The 20,716-nt window shown below is 40.4% G+C and overlaps 1 protein-coding gene across 2 annotated transcripts in view; it reads left to right on the top strand.

Annotated features, from left to right (window-relative positions):
• Nucleotides 1–20,716, top strand: part of ROS1 (ROS proto-oncogene 1, receptor tyrosine kinase) — a 132,234-nt gene that overhangs the window by 16,901 nt on the left and 94,617 nt on the right. For both annotated transcript variants that reach the window (XM_053591541.1, XM_053591542.1), the window contains exons 5-16: nucleotides 1,394–1,454; nucleotides 3,712–3,860; nucleotides 4,887–5,025; nucleotides 8,470–8,671; nucleotides 9,309–9,385; nucleotides 10,788–10,910; nucleotides 11,181–11,365; nucleotides 12,131–12,228; nucleotides 15,766–16,262; nucleotides 17,634–17,846; nucleotides 18,625–18,735; nucleotides 20,040–20,218. In XM_053591541.1, coding sequence (XP_053447516.1) covers nucleotides 1,394–1,454; nucleotides 3,712–3,860; nucleotides 4,887–5,025; nucleotides 8,470–8,671; nucleotides 9,309–9,385; nucleotides 10,788–10,910; nucleotides 11,181–11,365; nucleotides 12,131–12,228; nucleotides 15,766–16,262; nucleotides 17,634–17,846; nucleotides 18,625–18,735; nucleotides 20,040–20,218 — 2,034 coding nt within the window. The remainder of the gene's footprint in view (nucleotides 1–1,393; nucleotides 1,455–3,711; nucleotides 3,861–4,886; nucleotides 5,026–8,469; nucleotides 8,672–9,308; nucleotides 9,386–10,787; nucleotides 10,911–11,180; nucleotides 11,366–12,130; nucleotides 12,229–15,765; nucleotides 16,263–17,633; nucleotides 17,847–18,624; nucleotides 18,736–20,039; nucleotides 20,219–20,716) is intronic.

The following is a 20,716-nucleotide window of genomic DNA, read 5'->3' as shown; positions in this document are numbered from 1 at the left end:
AACTTTCCCTGATTTCCAGGACTAACCATATTTCTAAATAATCTACATTTTCAAACATATCTCCTTTTTTTCTTCCTCAGTTCTTTTTTGAAAATAAATTCATACAACACTTTTGCTGTCACTTTGTTTATTCTCTGTAAAATTTGCAAAGAGGATGGGAAAAGTATACTAAACTTTTAAGTTAAATAATCCTGAGCCCAAACTGAGGTATTTAAATTAATCCTTAACTAAGCAAACCTGGGCTTATCAGGTGCCACTTCCTTTTAGTGCACAGATCAAACATTGGACAGTTAGTATTTGCAAGTTACAGCCCCCGTTTTTAGGGCACATGTATTGTGCCATGGTTTCCACTATTATCATGAGAAACAATAGCATGTTGTCTTAGGTATTACAATTATAAATCGAAAGAGAACAGGAAGATTGATCACGATTGTGTTTGATCGTGCATTTTCTCAGGTGTGTGTATGTTTGGTAGCTAAAGTTAATGCACCTGTTAAGAGTTGCAGGGAATTTGTGTTTCAGTATCAAACAGTGTACTCTGTTTTCCATTAATGATATAAAAAGTTAATCATCATTAAGTTTTCATATCTTAAAATTCAATAGTAGTATTAAGGTATCCATTAAAATATTCAGCTACTTTAAACATTTATAGTCAACTTTTAATATTCTAAGGAAGGTGTGGATACACCAAAAACCTCTTTTTAGGTTAGAGTTTTCAGTTTTAGCTCATCAGAACTTTGAGATGCAAACATATAATTGTACTGTTGAGCTCAATGTTTTTTTCAAATTGTGCACTGTGACCTAAGGATCATAAAATCAATTTAGTGAATCAAGTGTCACAGTAAACAAAATGAAACAATGGAATGGATTAAAATCGAACATGAAAGAAGACATCGAGGTGCTCCCCTAAAAAGTTGCCATATAGAGAGAAAGTGGGAAATTGTAGGTAAACGTACCTTTCTTTACGAATATTCATTACAACATTTTACAAAGAGGTGGCCAACACGTACAGGATATTTTGTAAATATTTTGTCTAATATTGTAATGACTATTTTTCTTTAAATGGGTGAGTTTTATGGCATGTGAATAAATCTCAATGAAAATGCTCAAATGTGTGTGTGGGAAGAAAGTAGTAAATCTTTTCTTCAATATGTATGTTTGTACTCAAGTTGCTTTGTGAGATTACTTTTAGCTATGGAGCATGGTAAAAAAATAGTTTGGAAAGTACTGGCCTAATCTCACTAGCAAGTGGGAACTTAAGTGTTACAGTTTGAATAGTTGATATAAAGATATTTTTGTATATCAGGCATTTAGGTTTCAAAGTTTAGTTGAAACTTACAAGGAAAACCAGAAGCCAGGCTGCCCTGACTGGCATGTGACCTGTCTTCCCTAGAGAGAGTCGTGTGAAGTTGGCTGCAGCAGCGCGGAAGGTGCTTACGAAGAAGTGGTCCTGGGTAAGGAGGCGCGTGCGGTCGTTACTAAATAGTTTCCACACTTCTCTAGGGATGACAAACACCTCTACACTTCGCATCTCAGCCTGTGGCTCAGTCGGTAGGACTCCGGCCCCATGTGCCGAGGGTGGCGGGTTCAAACCCAGCCCCGGCCAAACTGCAACCAGAAGATAGCCGGGCGTTGTGGCAGGCGCCTGTGGTCCCAGCTGCTCGGGAGGCTGAGGTAGGAGAATCGCTTGGGCCCAGGAGTTGGAGGTTGCTGTGAGCTGTGTGAGGCCATGGCCTTCTACTGAGGGCCATAAAGTGAGACTCTGTCTCTACAAAAAATAAAAATAATAAAAACAAACAAAACAAAAACGTATTTAAAGAGGAAATTCAATAATTTTTCAAATGTGGAGGTAATTCTGAAAAAGACTAAGCAAGACTCTTCTTTCAGAGCAAAACAGAACACGTGGGACATGGTTGACGTTTAGGACAGGATTTTGTTTCTCAAGTTCAAGTAGCTGCAATCACTTCTATCTTGATGAGAGACAAATGTACTTCCCCAGCAGACTTGAAGTCAGGAGCGCTGCTGTTTCAATGAGCTGAAATATTTTATTCAATGTGAATTTCAATATTCAGTTGACAGTTATTCAGTAGTAAGCACATGCCCCCCCCCCCCCCAAATTTGTGAAATGTACAGAAGCTGTGCTTCCCGGAGTAGATTTGAGCACGTAGGTGTAGGTCAGCTCCCCGCGCCTGCCTGCCTGAGAGAGGGCTGGGCGTGTCTGAGCGCCTTGGCCCTGCTGGGTTAGACCTCCAGGGGGTTCTGAAGGGCCACTGCTCACACAAGTCGTAGCTTAGGGTCTGCTCCCACCGGGAAATACTAATGGTTCCCTTCAGAGTGGGAGATGCTTGGCTCTCCCAGACTGCAGTCTCCTCTCCATGTCTGCTCCTGCTCCCTGTGGCTGAGGGCAAGTGGAAGGAGGAGCTCAGCTTGTGGTCTGGACTTGCTTCTGCCCTTTCGTGTCCCACAAAAGGTGCTCCTTGACATTTCCATAAAGAGGTAGTGATATTACTTTTTTTTCCTTCTGTGTTGTGGGGGTTAGCTATGAATACAATTTATATTTTGTGGTTTCCAAACTGTGCACCAATGAGCCCAGGGCCTCATAGCAACCTCACGGGAGATAGGAGGTGTTTTAAACGCTCCAGGCAGTTTGGGGTTGCACTGAGCTATCATGATGCCATGGAACTCTAGCTCAGGGATAGGCGACATCTGTTGGACGTGGCTGGATCTGCTGGTTGGAGGCAGTTCTCCGTGTGAACAATAGCGGCTACTTACATGTCTCTCCATGATATGGAGTATAATAGCCCAAAATGAATCGTAATAAAAGAATCAGCAGAGAAGGATGCTGCTGGGCCTCTCTGTGGACTAGATCCTCGGATGACAACGGCTTTAACTTTCCTGGATTACAGAGTAGGAGCTTTAGTTAGTACATGTCTGATATCTGTAATGATGAGAACTGTGTCTATTTTCTAACCAGAATAAGGTGAAGTCCGGGGAACTTATATTTGACTATTTTAGTCTCCCTACCAAATGTGCTATGATTTTAAAACCAAAAGTGGTGTTTTTTTCCTACTGTAAAAGAAAGCTGAAGCATTAAATTCATCACAATTTTGGCAAAATAGAAATAGTATAATAATTTCATCCCAGACATGTGGCACTCAATGTGGGCCATCAATGGCAATGCCTGTAATGTTTAGAAGTCAAGAAATGTTTGCAATGCAAAAGAGCTGAACAGAGCCTTTTGGAGTAACGACAATTGCTCTGTCTGTGAGTGTGTGTGTGTATATATATATATATGAATATTGATGATAAGATTGGCAGTCATAGCAGAATTGTGGTGTAAACTTTCAGTATCTTGGGGTATGTGTCCTGGGGCAATGCATGGCTCTGTTGTGCTGCAGACACACTCTGGGTACCTGTCCCCTCACATGTAAGGGGGTGGTATTGTAAGAGAAAACTGGAAAGCCCAGAACCCTGTATGCCATCTACCTGTAGAAAGGACAAGACTCTGTTCAGAGGTAACAGTGAATTCTTAGGCAGAGAGAAGCTTCCAGACTGATTTTTAAAAATAAGTCAATTGAACATGTTCATCATTGCTCATTCAGGTGAGTTACTGTGGCAAGATGGAATTGTAGCTAGAGAGTGCTGAGAGTCTAAACAGGTACACTGCTTTGGGCGAGAGTGCATGGTCAGTGAAAGCTTGTTTCTCTCCAGAAAATGCAGATCTCCCCACTGCACCCTTTGCTTCATCCATCGGAAGCCATAACGTGACATTACGATGGAAATCTGCCAACATCTCTGGAGTAAAATACATCATTCAGTGGAAATATGCACAACTTCCAGGAAGCTGGACTTACACCGAGGTATGAAAGGCTGTGTTTGTGCCTAAACACAGACATTTTTTCCCCTCGAGTTTTAAAAAGTGCCAAGTTACTATGTATAATTATAGGCATAAAGGCATAGAGCTCATACCTATAATCTCAGCACTTTGGGAAGCTGAGGATTTCTTGAGGCCGCGAGTTGGAGACTAGCCTCAGCAAGAGCAAGACCATCTTTATGAAACGATAGAAAAATTAGCCATCCTTTGTGGTACATGCCTGTAGTCTCAGCTTCTTGGGAGGCTGAGGCAGGAGGATTTCTTGAGCCCAGGAGTTTGAGGTTATAATGAGCTAGGACGATGCCACGGAACTCTAGCTCAGGTGATAGAGTAAGACCCTGCCTCAAAAATACCTCAAACCAAAATAAATGGCATTATAGAAAAGAGGCAAGTATAAGATGATTGCTTGGATTAGACAGACTTTAATCTCTGCTACTCTGTAACATGCTTTGTGAGACCCTTTATTTTATACGGAAAACATAATACTGGACATATGTATTATTCCTTCAGCACATTTCAGCACAGCTCCACACTACCACTCACCTTGTTGGTCATTATCTGCCCATCTCAACTAAAATGATTCCAGCTTGGCAGGAATCATTGGGCAGGAGGAGGAGTCTCCCAGGGCTTGGTCCAGTTTAGAAGTGCTGTCTTGGGTGGTCGCCTGAGACTGTACCTCTTAAGAAAGCATGACAAAATTCAGGAAAAATAGTCCCCAGACACTAAGTATAGGAACATGGAAAAAACTAAATTGATCTTTCAGGTAAGTGCCAAATAATTGTATCCATAATTTTGCTTTTTTGAAAAGGGAGAGAATTTCTAGTGAATTATGTGGGCTGATGTCCATATGGCACAGCTCTACATGCTGGGCTTCTATTCACTGGGTCTGACAAGCCCTGGTGGCCCAGTGTCCAAAAGGCCATCCATCTTCTACAAATTAATCTGTACTGTCAAGTTATAATGTGTGATGGTGATTTTACCAGTGCTGAGTGTTGGTCCCTCACTGATCTAGACCGTGTCCAAGCCGTCGTATGTGGCAGGGCCCCTTCACCCCTTCACCGAGTACATTTTCCGAGTGGTTTGGATCTTCACGGCCCAGTTGCAGCTTTATTCTCCACCAAGTCCCAGTTACAGGACTCATCCGTATGGAGGTACGTGCACACGTGAAAGAAGGACATGCTTCCAAAGTTTTGCTTTAGTTCATTTTTATTTTAAAGAATGCAAGGAATCAATTCCTTCACTAATTGGTCCATTCAACAACTGAGTACTTAATTATGTGCCAAGTAGTGTTCCAGGTGCTCACAGAAACTTTGTGATCAAAACAGACAAGGGAGCGCGCGTCTGGTGAGGAGCGATACTCTACACAGTAAACACCAGGAATAGGGACAGCATGTGCCAAGTAGGAAGGTGCCGAGTGATACGGTAAGAGGAAAATCTGAGCAGGGTTTGTCCTTTAGGGGATTGAAAATGGAGAGTGGGAAGGGAAGGAGAGTCAAGCTGCAGTGTTAAATAAGATTGTCAGAATAACCCTCAGGGAACTTGTGTGGAGGAAGTTTGAGCTAGGACTTGAAGAAGGCCAGGGAGTTGGCCCAGCAGATGTCTGAGATACAGAGTTCCGGGCAGAGGGATGGCCTCTAAGGCAAGAGCTTCTTGGGCCTGCTCAGAGCACAGCCAGGAGGACCGTGTGGCTGGAGCAGAGTGGAGGAAGCAGAGGAGTAACAGATGAGGCCGGAGAGGTGGTGGGGGCCAGAACACCGTCTGCTTCATCAGGATTGTGGCTTTCTCTCTGACTGCAAGGAGTGTTCCTGCAGAGTTTTGAGCAGAGGAGTGACATTATTGAATGTGACCTGCCCTGCATGTTAAAGGATCACTCTGTATGGAGAATGAACTGTGCATTTTCTTAGAGGAAGTCAAAAGTTGTTTTTGGCCAAGTAAAACTTGAGATGTCCACTAGACATCCAAGTGCAGTTTCTGAGGAGGTGATTAATGTGTGGATTTGGAGCTCAGGAGGGTGGGAGGTATCCAAAACCCAAATGTGGGAGTCATCAACATACAGATGCAATTCTCAGCACAGGCCTGGAGGTCACAGGCTAAGAGTGAGTGTGGTTGGACAAAGGAGCAGGTCAAGGTGGTCAGCCCAAGCGTTTCCCTGTACTTGATGACCAGGAAAAGAAGGAGAGACAGCGAAGGACACCGAGTAGGAGGAAACACAGAAACCTGAGGTGTCTCAAAGACAAGTGAGGCAAGTATTTAAAGAATGAGGGCCACTGAATGGGACACAGTCACATTAACTCTGGAAAGCAACAAAAAGCTCCTTTTCTGGTAGGTTCCAGTTTCACCATTTTCCAATGTTATTGGGACTGTAGCCCTATCAGAGTATAGCTGTAACCTAGCTGCTCAGGGAGAGTGGTCTGGTGCCTGGGCCCTCAGAGTTAGCTGAGGCAACCCAGGAAGACTTTCTCCACGCTGGACGGATTCCCTACCCCTCAGTCCTGGAGGTGCAGCTATGTGCAAAGAGCCTCGGATTGAAGTGGGTCTTGGTAGGCAGAGCTGAGCAGCTGAAGTTTGTGGGAGCATTTCCCCCTTTCCCTGATGTGTGCTCTCTCCTTGCTTATCAGATCTCAGGGGTTGTGTGGCCACTTCTACTGATCATTCTCTGACCATCCTTGCTTAGCACCTCTGTTCAGACACTGGCCTATGGCTATGTTTGAACCATTTTAGGTCATAGTAAAATGGATCCTTCCTTGTTCCAAGTAATGCCTCACATACTCCAGTAGTGCTAGAACATTTTTAGTGCTGGGGAAATAGCATGGTCCAGGGTCCATAGCTGATCAAATGAAAATTATGAAGAAGGAAATTTTCTTTTTAATTTCTGGGCCTTTCTCCCAGGGATGCAGATCTTCCTAGGTATCCTTTTCATGAATAGCATTTCATGCATCTGATTTCTTCTCACTTTTCTAGTCAGATCGAAACCTAAACACTTATCTATCTTGTGTTCATCGCCTCTCTCTCTTTTTTGGAGACAAGGTCTCACTCTGTCTTCTTGGCTAGAATGCAGTGGTATCATCATGGCTCACTACAACTTCCCACTCCTGGGCTGAATTGATCCTTCAGCCTCAGCCTCCTGAGTAGCTAGCATGTGCCACCATGCCTGGCTAATTTTTCTATTTTTTTGTAGAGAAGAGGTCTCTTCTTTTGCTCAGGCTGGTCTTGAACTCCTGACCAAAAGCAATCCTCCCAAAGTACTAGGATTACAGGTGTAAGGCACTGTACTCAGCCCCTATTATCTTTTAGCTATGGGAATTTTGTGATTTTAGATGATGTTATGGCTTTTTAACTGGGGCCTTGCAGAAGATGATTTCCTAACAAAGAGGAATGACGATTTTTTTTTTTTTTTTTTTTAGGGAAAGATTACCAGCCTTTCAGGGAGGATTTTTTGGAGATGATTCAGCATTACATCTTACCATAGCATTTAACTTGCGTGAAGCGTAGCAGATCACATTTGGGTATTGATCCTGACGAGTTAAGTTTTTTGCCATCTTGATTCTAATTCAGTGGAACATAGTTCCTTCTTCCCTCTTTATCACAGTGACTGAGTACATGAAGCAGAGGAGGGTGCAGTTGCTGAAACTTTGAGTGTTGGAGAGGAATTGTAGCAGAGAAAGGCTAAGAGACCAACTAAGAGGCCTTGTGAAAAGTCGTCCAACATGGGGGCCGAACGCTCTCGTTTCTCCCAGCTCCAAGTCATTGGTGATGCGGAGAATTTGCCAAAAAGGAAAGAGGGAGAGAATCCTACTCAAGAGCAAAGTGATATCCAAGTGTGTTTTTCTATGTTAAGAAAAAAATAAAAGAGTGTGGCTTCAGGGATTTGGGTCTGACAAGGAAGTGGAGACTTGGATGGGAGATAGGCTGTCAGATCCTTTGCTTTCCTTTCTGTTCTTTCCTCTTAGGCAGCTCCTGGAGTCTGGGAGTGGATTCTCAGCCATGGCATGCATGTGCCTTTAATAACGCAAGGGCTGGGGTGCTGCTGAAGCTCAGGACCTTGAGAGCTGGAGTGAAGAAGGTGTAGTCCCGCCAGAGCTGAGGTCAAAAAAAGTGCAGGAGATTGTTCTAATTCCACCTTATCTGAACCCACATCTTCAGCTGGAATTAGGCTGCAGCACTCAAGAGGGTGAAAAGGCCCCAGACTGACTTTTGTCCGCTCATGTTAATCATCCACTCCAGATTTGTTCAGATTCCCTTCTTCTCCTGAGCTGTTTCCATCTTGTGTTAAAACTCATTTAGGTCTCTAGAGATTTTTGACAATTTTTTTCTAGAACATTTATCCTATTTGTATATTTCTACAATTAATTTTATTTCATTAATTAGAAGTGAGGAAAATAACATTTGCAAGAGCCTCCTGGTAAAGTTGCTAACTGGTATCACGTAGGGATCAGGGCTGCAGCTCAAAGGTACCACTAGCAAATATTTGAATATTAATAAAACTGTTTCATTTCTGTTAACTTAAAAAAAAAATAAGACTTAAAAAAATCCTGTTTTAAAAACAGAAACCCTGTACATTTTTCTGCTCACTATCTCACCATTATCTTTTCCAGTTCCTGAAGCTGCTCCTTTCATTAGGAATGTTGAAAGCTCCAGTCCTGACACTGTGGAAGTCAGCTGGGCACCACCCCAGTTCCCAGGTGGACCTATTTTGGGTTATAACTTAAGGCTGATTAGCAAAAATCAAAAGTTAGATTCAGGGACCCAGAGAACCAGTTTCCAGTTTTACTCCACCCTACCAAATACTACCTACAGGTAAGAATTTGGTGGTATAGAGGAAAATGTAAACTTCATGGCTGCAGGCATAATAATGACTTAAAAATATGGTTAAAATAGTTTAAATGTACTTTGAGAAGTGGCATTGACTCCATGCTATTAGTTTGAAGTTTTTGTTGCTTATCTGCTTTTTTAGATTATACCATCCTAAGCAAAAACGTTCTGAGGTCTATCATATTCAGAGGATTCTTATAAATACAGTCTATTAAAGACATCATAAACACCATGAATGCTATTTTTTTCCTTTAACTCAGTATGAAAAGTGGAGGGAGGTGAAGTTCTGTTAATGGTATTTTTATTAAACAACAGGGGGATTATTTTATTATTGTTGGCTTTTCCAGCATTTACTAAGGCCTCTTTAAATTAGGAGGGGAATGAGGGATGTGCAAATAGCAGAGTTCAGGTTTTGACCTCTGTGACCCCCAACTGTTCTATGGGGAATGCAAACAAGGATGTGATTGATGGTCATTTTAGTGCTGAGCAGTGGCACCAAGTAACTAGATACGTGCATTGCCACACAGTCCTTTAAATAGAAAAGTTGTTGCTTCTTCTATTTTTACCTCATGTTCATACTATGCCATGTGAAACACATCTCTCTAAATTGTTTTTGGAATAGGTTTTCTATTGCAGCAGTAAATGAAGTTGGTGAGGGTCCAGAAGCAGAGTCTAGTATTACTACTTCATCTCCAGCAGGTAACAACCAGGGTTGCTCCTTCTGTTTCATGGGAATGGGGGCAACAAAGATGGGTTCAGATATCCTGGGCTGTCTGGTAGACCTTGAGACCCCACCTCTTCTGCTAAAATGAATATTGTCTTTTGGGTACTTGGAAAATTTTCAATTTTAAATGAATCTCAGTATTTGGCAAATGGAAATAAATAGTTAAATAGGAAGTTTTCAGATTAGAATTTAGGAATTTAAAATAAGAATGAAAAAATTTAGAGATTTAAAAAAATGGCCTTAAATAATCCTTGATTTCAGTTGAAACCACTGGTGACTGTGACTCACATTTACTCCCTGAGGGGTTACATGTAACTTTTCTGCCCTAACACCCATTTTATATTACATATCATCATTTAACACACATCAGATATGTTTTTTCCCAGTCTCCTTAAGGTTTTTAAAATAAATCTGGACTTGAACAATTTACATTTTATCATTTGGATTTACATTTGTCACTGACAAATTATCTTTGTTATTATTTTGTAAGCACCCTTTTTTTTGGTGTTGGTAGCTTAATGATTGCCTTGAGAGACTGAATACTTACTGTATGATGCATATGTGAGCAAAATTATAAATGAAAACAATTTCTAAGAAGGATTGGAAATATGGGGGGGGGAATTAGTAAAAGAGTTTTGAATGACACACACTAGGGATCTATTTTCTATTCTTACCTGGAACCCCATATGCTGGCTGGATTGCCCCTTACTTTAATCTGCACCTGCCTATAGCAATGGGTATTGAATGCCATGAATCCCCTTTAGTTTTCTGGCTGTTCCAAGACTAGGAAAGGAAAGGTATTTTCGTATTTTTGTTATGCAAGAAGCATGTCCAAAGGGCAAGTTAAATATAGCTCTGGGTGAAGGTTGTTATTACTGATTTAAAAGTATTTACCCATGTACCTTGCATCAGCTTTCAAGTGAACAGGGCATCAGGCAGAGTTCTGCAGCCTTCAAGTTGGTTCTTCTAAGGTCTTTGCTCCTGCCTCAAAGGCAGGGATGGTGAAGGCAGTACAATGTCCATCTTTCTGTGTGTATTATGCAATAACCAGCTCTGGCCTGGACTCCTCCACCCAGCAAAGGCTCATGGCTGAAGTTATAGACTGAGCTCTTACTGAGGAAAGGTTGTTGAGAATGATGATACTTCATTTGGGGGTCTTTAGGGAAACTACACATAAATCTTACTTGATTGTACTTCCTACCCCTAATTATGGAATGATGTGGATAGTACCATGGATGCAATGCCCCAGTGCTTTCAGAGAAAGTCTGACCAGCCTCTTTGAAGTATTAGTCCCTTGGCTTTGAAGGGTGGTATTGATCTTTTTTTTCTTAGTGTACATAAGGCTGGTCTGTCTATCTGCAAATCATGTTTTTGCAGTTCAAGAAGAGGAACAGTGGCTTTTTTTATCCAGAAAAACTTCTTTAAGAAAGAGATCTTTGAAACATTTGGTAGACGAAGCTCAGTGCCTCCAATCAGATGGTATACACCGTAATATCACAGGTCAGTAGATCGGAGATAAATGGTTCCTTGGTGTGAAAAGAAAGACCCAGGATTTATAGAAGAAATATTCTAGAATAAAAGAATATTAGAAGAATATTTTCTAGTATTTCTCAAATATATCCTTCTAATATCTTAATATATTAGAAGAACTTAGAAGAATTTTTTTAAGATAGAAGATTTATATTTTCATTTCTTTATTAAACATAAAAATATTAATATATGTCATGGCCATTATATAATAATGTATATGTACTTGTATCACTCTTCCAGGAATATCAGTTGATGTCCACCAGCAAGTGGTTTATTTCTCTGAAGGAACTCTCATATGGATGAAGAAGGCTGCTAACATGTCGGACGTGTCTGACCTGAGAATTTTTTACAGAGGTTCAGGATTAATTTCTTCTATTTCCATAGACTGGCTTTATCGAAGAATGTATTTCATCATGAATGAACTGGTTAGTTTTACAATTTACAGTGAATAACTAGGTGCTAGTATGCATATCTTCATATAGCTACCAGTAAACATAATTCTCTCATTCAATAAATACTTGATCACTTACTGTGCTTTAGAAACTAGCTTATTAATGAATCATAGATCTGCCTGTAGGGAAGTCTAGACAGAGTCTACACTTTGCCTAGGACTTGTCCTTACCTCCATTAAGTCATCTTTATTTGTGATTTTTTAGAGTCATGGGTTTATACTGATGATGATTCATCTTCCATAAGATAGTGGTGGTACCTGTGTTATCCTTAGGTAAGACTGCTCGTATTCAAATCAGCTGCAAACATTTTAAAGTATAACAACCAGGGGTAACTTTAGTAGGTCTCTGCAAATATACTAGTACTAAAATCCTTAAGAAGAGACAGTTTGGAAGTATTTCAAGTTCTATTTCATTGGAAGTTATAGGCTTATCACAGTGTACAAAGGCCATCACTATGGCTAGAAGCCAATGCACTTGGATACAGCTTAAATGTTAAAAAATGTTGAGTGCCTCCACAAGCCAGAACGATAGGCACTTATATTTCATTGATGCCAATAGAATATACACTCATTAGTCTACAGGATATAAAACTGCCTTTTAATGGGTTTTTTGGTTTATTTTGTGTTCAGTGACTAGCACGATTCCAAGCACAGACCAGGTGCTCAGGAGTACCTGCTGGCCAAACGGAATACTGTATAGACAGACACTAATTCCTACCAACGTGTTTTGATTCTCTAGGTATGTGTCTGTGATTTAGAGAACTGCTTAAACAGTGAGGAAATTATGCCACCATCTATTCTTGCACCTCAAAAAATCGTGGTGGATTCATACAATGGGTAAGTGTTAGTCCTGTAAAGGTGAGTTGTCCTCCATTGGCAATAATCTTTGGAAAACTTGCTTGTTAATGAAACATTGTGGGATCAGATGAGCCAAACTGTGCATCTCATTATAGGTAAATTTAATTAAATACAGGCAAAGTTTCCATTCTCTAGATCCAGGAGAAATATTTTTTTTTTTCTTTACTTGATCAACTCCTCCTCTAGTTAAGTAGTTATTCCTCCCTCCTTCACAGCCAAACATGGGCATATGGAAAAGACCTCTTGTCTGGGACTTGAAGAGCAGAGTTTGGGTCCTGGGTTTCTCACTTGTTTGTGGTGGGACTCAGGGTCTCAACGCTCCCTCTGAGAAGACCCTTCCCAGCACCTGTTCCTTTGGCTGAGCAGTTCTGCTCAAGTTCATCTTCCTGGTGGTCTGGTTCTCACATCTATCAAGAAGCTGATTTATCAAGTGAGCTGCTAACATTCCACCTTAGGAGACAGGAATTCATGGTTAATAACAAATACAAATTTTTAGCTACAAATAACATTTTTTCTCCTGCTACAAATGAAATGGACACATTTTAGCTCACTCGTGCCTTTATATTGCAGTAGTATCTTGAGCAAGTAACTTCATGTCTGTGACCATTGGCTTATCAACACATATTAGGGAAGGTAATAATACGTACTTCGTTGGGTTGAAATGAGGTATTCACTGGGAATGTATTTTGTGAACTTCAAATGAACATGAATGTGAAGGATAAAACAGAAAATTATATTCAGATTATTATTTCTCAAATATGATTAGGTAATAATGGATTAATAACTAATAAAGAAGGACCATGTTTATAAGATTACTTTTAAATTTCCCATAGGAATAAGGTTGTCTTCATTTTGAACAGAATACAGCCCATAACATTTTTTCATAAATTGACCTTCTTGAAAAAAGATTGTTCATTATTGGTTTAAAAAAAAATCAAGATTTTCTATTCATATTCACTCACTTTTAGAGATTTAGTTTAACATCTTGGTTTTGAATGGATTAGTGAATTCTAAGATATTTCAGAAACTTTGTTTTATAGGGCAAGACTGTTGGCCTATATGCATCATATAATTCATAATTTCCTCATTGTAAAGGCTAAAAACCTATAAAATGTAACCCCGTTGGCAGTGATTCACTGTGAGGCTAATGAATGTCACCCCCTAATCCATCATTCAGATGGGTCCCAGTGAGGCCTTCCGTGGTTCTTTTTTACTGTTAGGATAAAATTGATTTGTGCCTGGATTTTGAAATGTGACTAAAAATGGTAATGATAATTAGTATTTACATTTAACATGTCCTAAGTGCATTATTTCTGATAATTCATTTATTCTTCGTTCAAACCTATGAAATAGGTAGTTTTATTATCCCAGTTGTATGGATAAGGGAAGGAAGCACAGGTTGGTTTATTAATTGTCTGAGATCACACAGCTACTTTGTGATGGAACCAGTATTGGACTTCCTGCTCCAGGGCCCGACGTCTCATCATCCCCCTATATCATGACAAAAGATTCTTTGTAAAAATCAGCATTAACTTTTAGCAACGGTTTGTATATAGTGTTTCTAAAGTAATCTGATATGTCAAATAGCAGTTTATTTTTCTAGTATTAAAAATATTTTCCTTTATGCTGTTATCTTTGCACCAGTAAATTACCCCCTCTCTGAGTTTTTATTTGCTATAAACCTTTGCTCTTCTTCCCTCCGTGGGCCCCCTTCTTCCCCTATCCCAGCTTCTTCTCTCCTATCCATCCACTTCCTACACCCAGAGATCTCCTCACCTTCCTTCTCTTTTCCTTTCTCTTCTGCAGTGGTGATCGGGTTAAAGACCTGCACTCCTCCCTCCCTCAGTACAATAATTGTAATCTTTACCCCCAGACACTTTTTCTTTAATCTTTTCTGAATTTTTTCCAAATTCCATTAACAATTTTGAATTTGGGAAACAAAAGCAGGAAGTTAAGAGCTGTGCTATTTTTGCTTTCTACCTGCTACAACCCTCCCTTAAGAAGAAGCATGAATCCTATGTACTCAATTTTGATATGAGGACAATTAATGACAATTAAGGTCATGGGGGGGGAGGAAAAGCAGAGAGAGGGAAGGAGGGAGAGGGATGGGGCCTTGGTGTGTGCCACCTTCTGGGGGCAAGACATGATTGCAAGAGGGACTTTACCTAACAAATGCAATCAGTGTAACCTGGCTTATTGTACCCTCAATGAATCCTCAACAATAAAAAAAAAATAAAAAAAAAAAAGAAGAAGAATATAGCTTCTTATTTCAAAATGGGACTTAAATCTCAGGATATTATTCTAGCAGAGGAGTCTTGAGGATATTGGTAAAGTTTCGGAATAGCTATCAAGAGGAACAAGAGTGGAACTGAATAAGGGCATTTTGACAGGTGGGATGAGAGGTTGGAATGTTGCCAATCCTTAGGGCTGTGATAAGAATACTTTTATTAGCATCTGTCTCCATGATCACAAATTCTAAATTAGCTGCATCCATATTAATGGTTTGATGTTTTAGTTAAAATTTTACTTACAGATATGATTATTTGATTATCAATGACATGTTGGCAGTATGTTTTCTTCTTCATGACTAAAATGTCATCCACATCATAACTATGAGGTTTGGCTCCAAATTAGGTGTGTTTTTCTAATTCTTCCACTAGTCCTTTTTCCTTATTGCTGGGCGAGTCCTGTCCCTGCTTGGGTGACCTGTGGGGTATTTTTTTATGATTTGTAAAATGGTAGCTCTAATGCCTGACTCTGTTGTAGGCATAAAAAGAAATTAGTTTAGTCCACTATAATTGTAGCTATGTGAGATAGTTATACCAAAATGATAACTGTGCAGTTTAAAGAAATGAATGGTTTAAATCAGGGGCTTCCAACCTGCCACCTAAGGGCCACATGCTGATTTTGTGAGGACTTTTTTTGTTTGTCTGAGGTGGATATCACAAAAAGTATGCACAGACCTTCATTTTTGCTAATCAGCTTTTGTTAGCATTTATGTATTTAATGTGAGGCCCAAGACAAGTCTTCTTCCCATGGGTGGCAGAGAAAAAATAAGATTGGACACCCCTGGTTTAAACGTTTTGCTTTTTTCCATTTATCATTCACAATTTAGTAGAAACTTTACTGAAGAATTATATGTAAGAATTTGTGCATTTTTGAGGAAAGCATTTTATAGTAAATACTATGTTTAGCTGTGTAATTTATATATATCATGCTTTCCTTTAAATCTTTAAAGACTTTCTATTCTTAAATTCTGTGATTCCTTAAAAAGTCTCTTATAATAATTCGGAGACATTGAGTATTACAAGTGAGGCTCAAATTGTGCCATGTTCTAATTTTTAACTAATACGAAGAGAGCGTGTGGTTGGTAACTACCTTGTTACCCTTTTGCACCTTGGGAAATCCTGTACTTAGTGACTCCAGAAATTGTGGCCCTGACTGTGCAACAGAGTAAGCAATTCACTGAGGAGGTTGTGCACTGATTCATACCGGCTTCTTTTGTCCCTGTGTTAGGTATGTCTTTTATCTCCTGAGAGATGGCATTTATAGAGTCGATCTTCCCATGCCATCTGGTTGGGACGCCCAAGCCATGCACATCGTGGACAGCCACACATTAAAGGACTTCACCGTGAAGCCACAGTCCAAGAGAATCATTTACTTCAACGACACCACCCAGGTCTTCATGTCAACATTTCTGGATGGCTCTGCTTTCCATCTCGTCCAACCTCATGTTCCCTTTGCTAGTGTGAAGAGCTTTGCTTGTGAAAACAATGACTTCCTTGTCACAGATGGCAAGGCTGTTTTCCAACAGGATGCTTTGTCTTTTAATGAGTTCATCGTGGGATGTGAGCTGAGTCACATAGAAGAATTTGGGTTTGGTAACCTGGTCATTTTTGGCTTGTCCACCCAGCTGCACCCTCTGCCAGGCCGCCCGCAGGCACTCTCCGTGCTGTTTGGCTCTCACCGGGCCCTGGTTCAATGGAAGCCTCCTGCCCTTGCCATAGGAGCCAGTGAGTGTGCTGTCCCCAGGGTGGTTACCGGCTTTGCTGCTGCTGGAAGGGATGGAAGGACAGGAAGGCTTGAATGGCTTGGCATTGTGATTATATTTGAGAGCCCTGTGTTTCCTCAGTCATCAACCAGAAGCAGCTACTTAGCTTAAAAAATGTGTTCATACATTTGTTCTTCATTAGTTTTGCTTTCGGAGAATTTCTATACCTCTCATGTATGTCCCAACAGAATAGTTAGAACATTTATTGAGTGTCTACAAGGAACTAGGCACTAACACTCTAGTCAGAGTGAATAGTTAGGGGGATAGAATACGTGGGCTGATATTTTTGTATCTAATGAGATCTTGTATGAATGTGAGCAAAACCCTAAAACCCTCTGCACTTAACTCTCCAACTCTGGAGAGTCCAGTTTGTGTCGGGGGTAGGCAGGTGGGCTCTGGAGTTAGCCTGCATGGATTCAGATGCTGGTCTTGCTAAATATTAGCAGAATGACCCTGGGCACATTATTTAGCTACTCTGGTATCAGTTCCCACAACCGGAAAATGGGAATGTTAATTATATCTTTTCGTGAGACTGTCATGCAGGTGAAATTAAGATGCATAAGTAGCACCTAAAACTGTATCTGGCTCAGAGGTCCCAAACTTTTTCTTTAAAGGAAGGGCCAGATAGTAAATATTTTCAGCTTTATAGGTCAGGTAGTCTCTGTCACAGCTACTCAGCTCTGCCTTGGTATCATGAAAACAGCCCTAGATAACATGTAAATGAACAACTGTGTCTGGGTTCCAGTATAACTTTATTTAGCAAAACAGTGGCAGGATTTGGCCTAGGGCTATACTTTGCCAACCCCTACTTCTCTAGGCAATAGTAAGTATTTACTAAACAATGGCTGTTTTTTCTTCAAGACAAAATCAATTATGTCTGTTTGCTGCATATCTCAAAGATGGCTAAAAATGAGTAGACTTTTTTTTTTTTAATTGATTTGGCTTCTTAGAGGAAGGTACTCTACAAATGCTGGGAATTATTTTAGAAATTCATCATGAAGCATTTTATATTAAGAGCCTGAAGATACCTGTTAGCCTTGTGAGAAGCTCCCTGAGCATTCTGTGCAGCCCAGTGTACAGCTTTGACTAAAAAGCAGTCCTATCTGTTGGGCATGATGCCTCCTTCAATGGAGCAAAATGACCAGCATGGAAGGAGTGGACACTGTCCAAGCCTTATAGGCAAATCAACTCTGATGATTAGTGGGGTGAGGGTACTACTGTCCAATTACTCTCCCCTTTGAGATGAGGCTGTAGATGAACTTTACTGACAGTCCTTGGTTAGCCCTTGTGGATGTCATCCTGGTCAGTGATTTTGTCGAACTCTTCTAATTAGGCCCTTCTGCCTGGCAGAACTGGACATACGAGGTGAAAATATCAACCCAAGACCTTCCTGAAATCACTCATGTTTTCTCTAACATAAGTGGGACTATGCTTAATGTACCAGAGCTGCAGAGTGCTACGAAATACGAGGTTTCTGTGAGAGCAAGTTCTCCCAAGGGACGAGGCCCTTGGTCAGAGCCCCTGGTGGGTACTACTCTGGTGCCAGGTGAGAAAATGTCCTGGTTTTAGGTAGTGATTCTGACAAAAAGGGGTTTAGCCCAAGTGTCTTTTAAAATTCCTTGTCTTAAATATGCTAAGGAAATTAGAATGAAGGTATGTTGTCCTCCTGGGGATGTGTTTATTGCCCGAGATTAGGAAAGCAAATAAAACACAGTGTGATTTTCAATTCATGTTTTTAACCTAGTATGTTCAACTTTCCAAAGTATTTTTGAAGAAATGCAATCATTTTCTTCTTCTTCATGGGTTTCTTCCTTCTGGTTTAGTAAGCATGTTGCATTCCTGAACTCTGAAGGTCTTGCTGAGAGTTCAGAGCTGTGAATTATGCTGAGTTCCATTCTCTCAGCTGAAGGAGAATGGGAGCATAACTGTACCATTTATACTACTATTGTTATCATAGTTACTTCTGGGTGCTTTGAATAGGACTGTGACAAACAATAGCTAAAGCCAAAGCCAAAGTCCTCTTCCCCACAAAAGAAAGAACCCTCCCCACTACAAGTTCTGCCATGACCATTCACTGTCATAGAGACAACATTCCCATATATGTCTCTTCAAATTCAATTTCAGATATTTATGTAAAAATCAGAAAATACACTTACTATGATAAATCATTCTACTAAGCAGATAATTACTCATTATCATTCACGGTATTTTTCAAAATGTGGATATCGTTTTACTTTGTGAAGAAAATATTGAGGTATAAGATGAGTGCCTTAAGGAGTATATCTTCTGTGATATTTCCTTTAATTTATTTTTTTATCAAACAGCTACTGAACCACCATTTATTATGGCTGTGAAAGAAGATGGGCTTTGGAGTAAACCATTAAATAGCTTTGGCCCAGGAGAGTTCTTATCCTCCGATATAGGAAATGTGTCAGGTAAACACCAAGTCTTTTGTTCGCTTGGTGACAGGTTTCTGCTTATGAGACTTCTCGCATTGTTCAATAAATCAAAAGAATCAAGTGTTTTGGTATTAGGTAAATAGTGAAAGGAAAAAATATTGATTGAACTATACCCCCGGTGACACTGTCAAGAAAATGTCAGTTCTCAAGTAGGAATGCTATTTATTAATTCACAAAATGTAAAGTTATTTATTGATTTATACCCATTTCAGGAAGACTCTGATACAAGTCTCATGTGTTAATCTTCAGTGTTGTCTTGCAGTAATAGCCTGTCTTGTTCCACAAAGACAGTTACATGTAAGTAATTCAGTATAAGTTTCCCTAAGATGGGAGCAAGACACTGCTGATAGAGTTCTAAATAATGTGTGAGAATGAATTTGTTGACAAAGATGATTATTAAGTAATGAATGGGTAATGTTGCCTAGAAGGGATTAGAAGGAAGAAAAGTCTTTATTTTAGGGTGGTATAATAGTGATCTTGCTTGAAGATGACACGTTCTGTAATTCTCTAATTATGTTATCTATTTTCTTGGCTGTTAAAGTAAACAGCATTTCTGACCCACACAGGAGCTGGCCTTAGGAGGTAGAACAGTACTAGAGGAATTAATATTCCTATGGAGATTTTCATCTGTGAGGTTCCTTGGGAGAATAGATAATCTCTCCTTGTCTTGGGTTTGCCTCTCAAAAATGGGGATAATTCCTACTTCATAACTTTATTGTAGGAGTTAAATGAGATATATAAAGTGCCCGGGACAATGTTTGGCCAAGAGGAGATGTTCAATATATATTAATTCTGTTCCCCTGTTCCAGGGGTTAAAGTTTGGGATAACATTATTAAAATATCCTTGACAGATCTTTGAAGTTCAAATGAATATCTAGGTCAGTATATGCTTTAAAATTATGTTGCAGGGCCAGGCACAGTGGCCCACGCCTGTAATCACAGCCCTCTGGGAGGCCAAGGTGGGAGGATTGCTTGAGCTCAGGAGTTTGAGACCAGTGTGAGCAAACGTGAGACACCATCCCTACTAAAAATAGAAAAATTTGCTGGGTGTTGTGGCAGGTGCCTATAGTCCCATCTGCTAGGGAGGCTGAGGCAGGAGGATTGCTTGAACCCAGGAGTTTGAAGTTGCTGTGAGGTAGGCATGGAACTCTAGCATGGGCGATAGCATGAGACTCTGCCTCAAAACAAAATTATATTTTGTACATATGAGATTTGTTGACTCACCTTGTTTTTGTTGACATATGTAAAGAATAACTGCTAATGATTTCCTTTGTTTTGAGACATGGATTGGTACAACAACAGACTCTACTACAGTGACATGAAAGGTGACGTTTACGTGTGGCTCCTCAATGGGACGGACATCTCGGAGAATTATCACATACCCAACATTGCAGGAGCAGGGGCTTTAGCTTTTGAGTGGCTGGGCCACTTTCTCTACTGGGCTGGAAAGACATATGTGGTGAGTTGAAGCCTGGCATTCTGGATGCTCCAGAAAAGTGCCGACCCACTTCAGTGACTTACATACATTTTCATAATTTTTTCATATTTGTATGAAATATGAAATTGTACTATGCTTTTTTTTTTTTTTTGTGGTTTTTGGCCAGGGCTGGGTTTGGCCACCTCTGGCATATGGGACCAGTGCCCTACCCCTTTGAGCCACAGGAGCTGCCCCATCTATATTTTAAATGGGTTCAAATGCTCCCCTAAGGATCAGTGTCTTGGCAGGTACGTGGCACATACCAAAGGCACCATTCAAGGACACTAAGTCAAGTGGCTATTTTCAAAGGTACAGCCATAGCTAGAGAAAATGAAGTAGGGATGGTGGAACATCCCCAGGTTAGTGAGCATGGGAACGTCTAACTCCAGGTATGAAAAAATAAGAGGAATGGGTAGCACCCATAGCTCAGTGGGTAGGGTGCCGGCCACATACACTGAGGCTGGTGGGTTTGAATCAGGC

The sequence above is a fragment of the Nycticebus coucang genome, chromosome 5, assembly GCF_027406575.1.
Source record: "Nycticebus coucang isolate mNycCou1 chromosome 5, mNycCou1.pri, whole genome shotgun sequence".
Taxonomy (NCBI): Eukaryota; Metazoa; Chordata; class Mammalia; order Primates; family Lorisidae; genus Nycticebus; species Nycticebus coucang.
The sequence above is the reverse complement of the archived record's forward strand: the minus strand, read 5'-3'. Positions and strand labels throughout refer to the sequence as shown.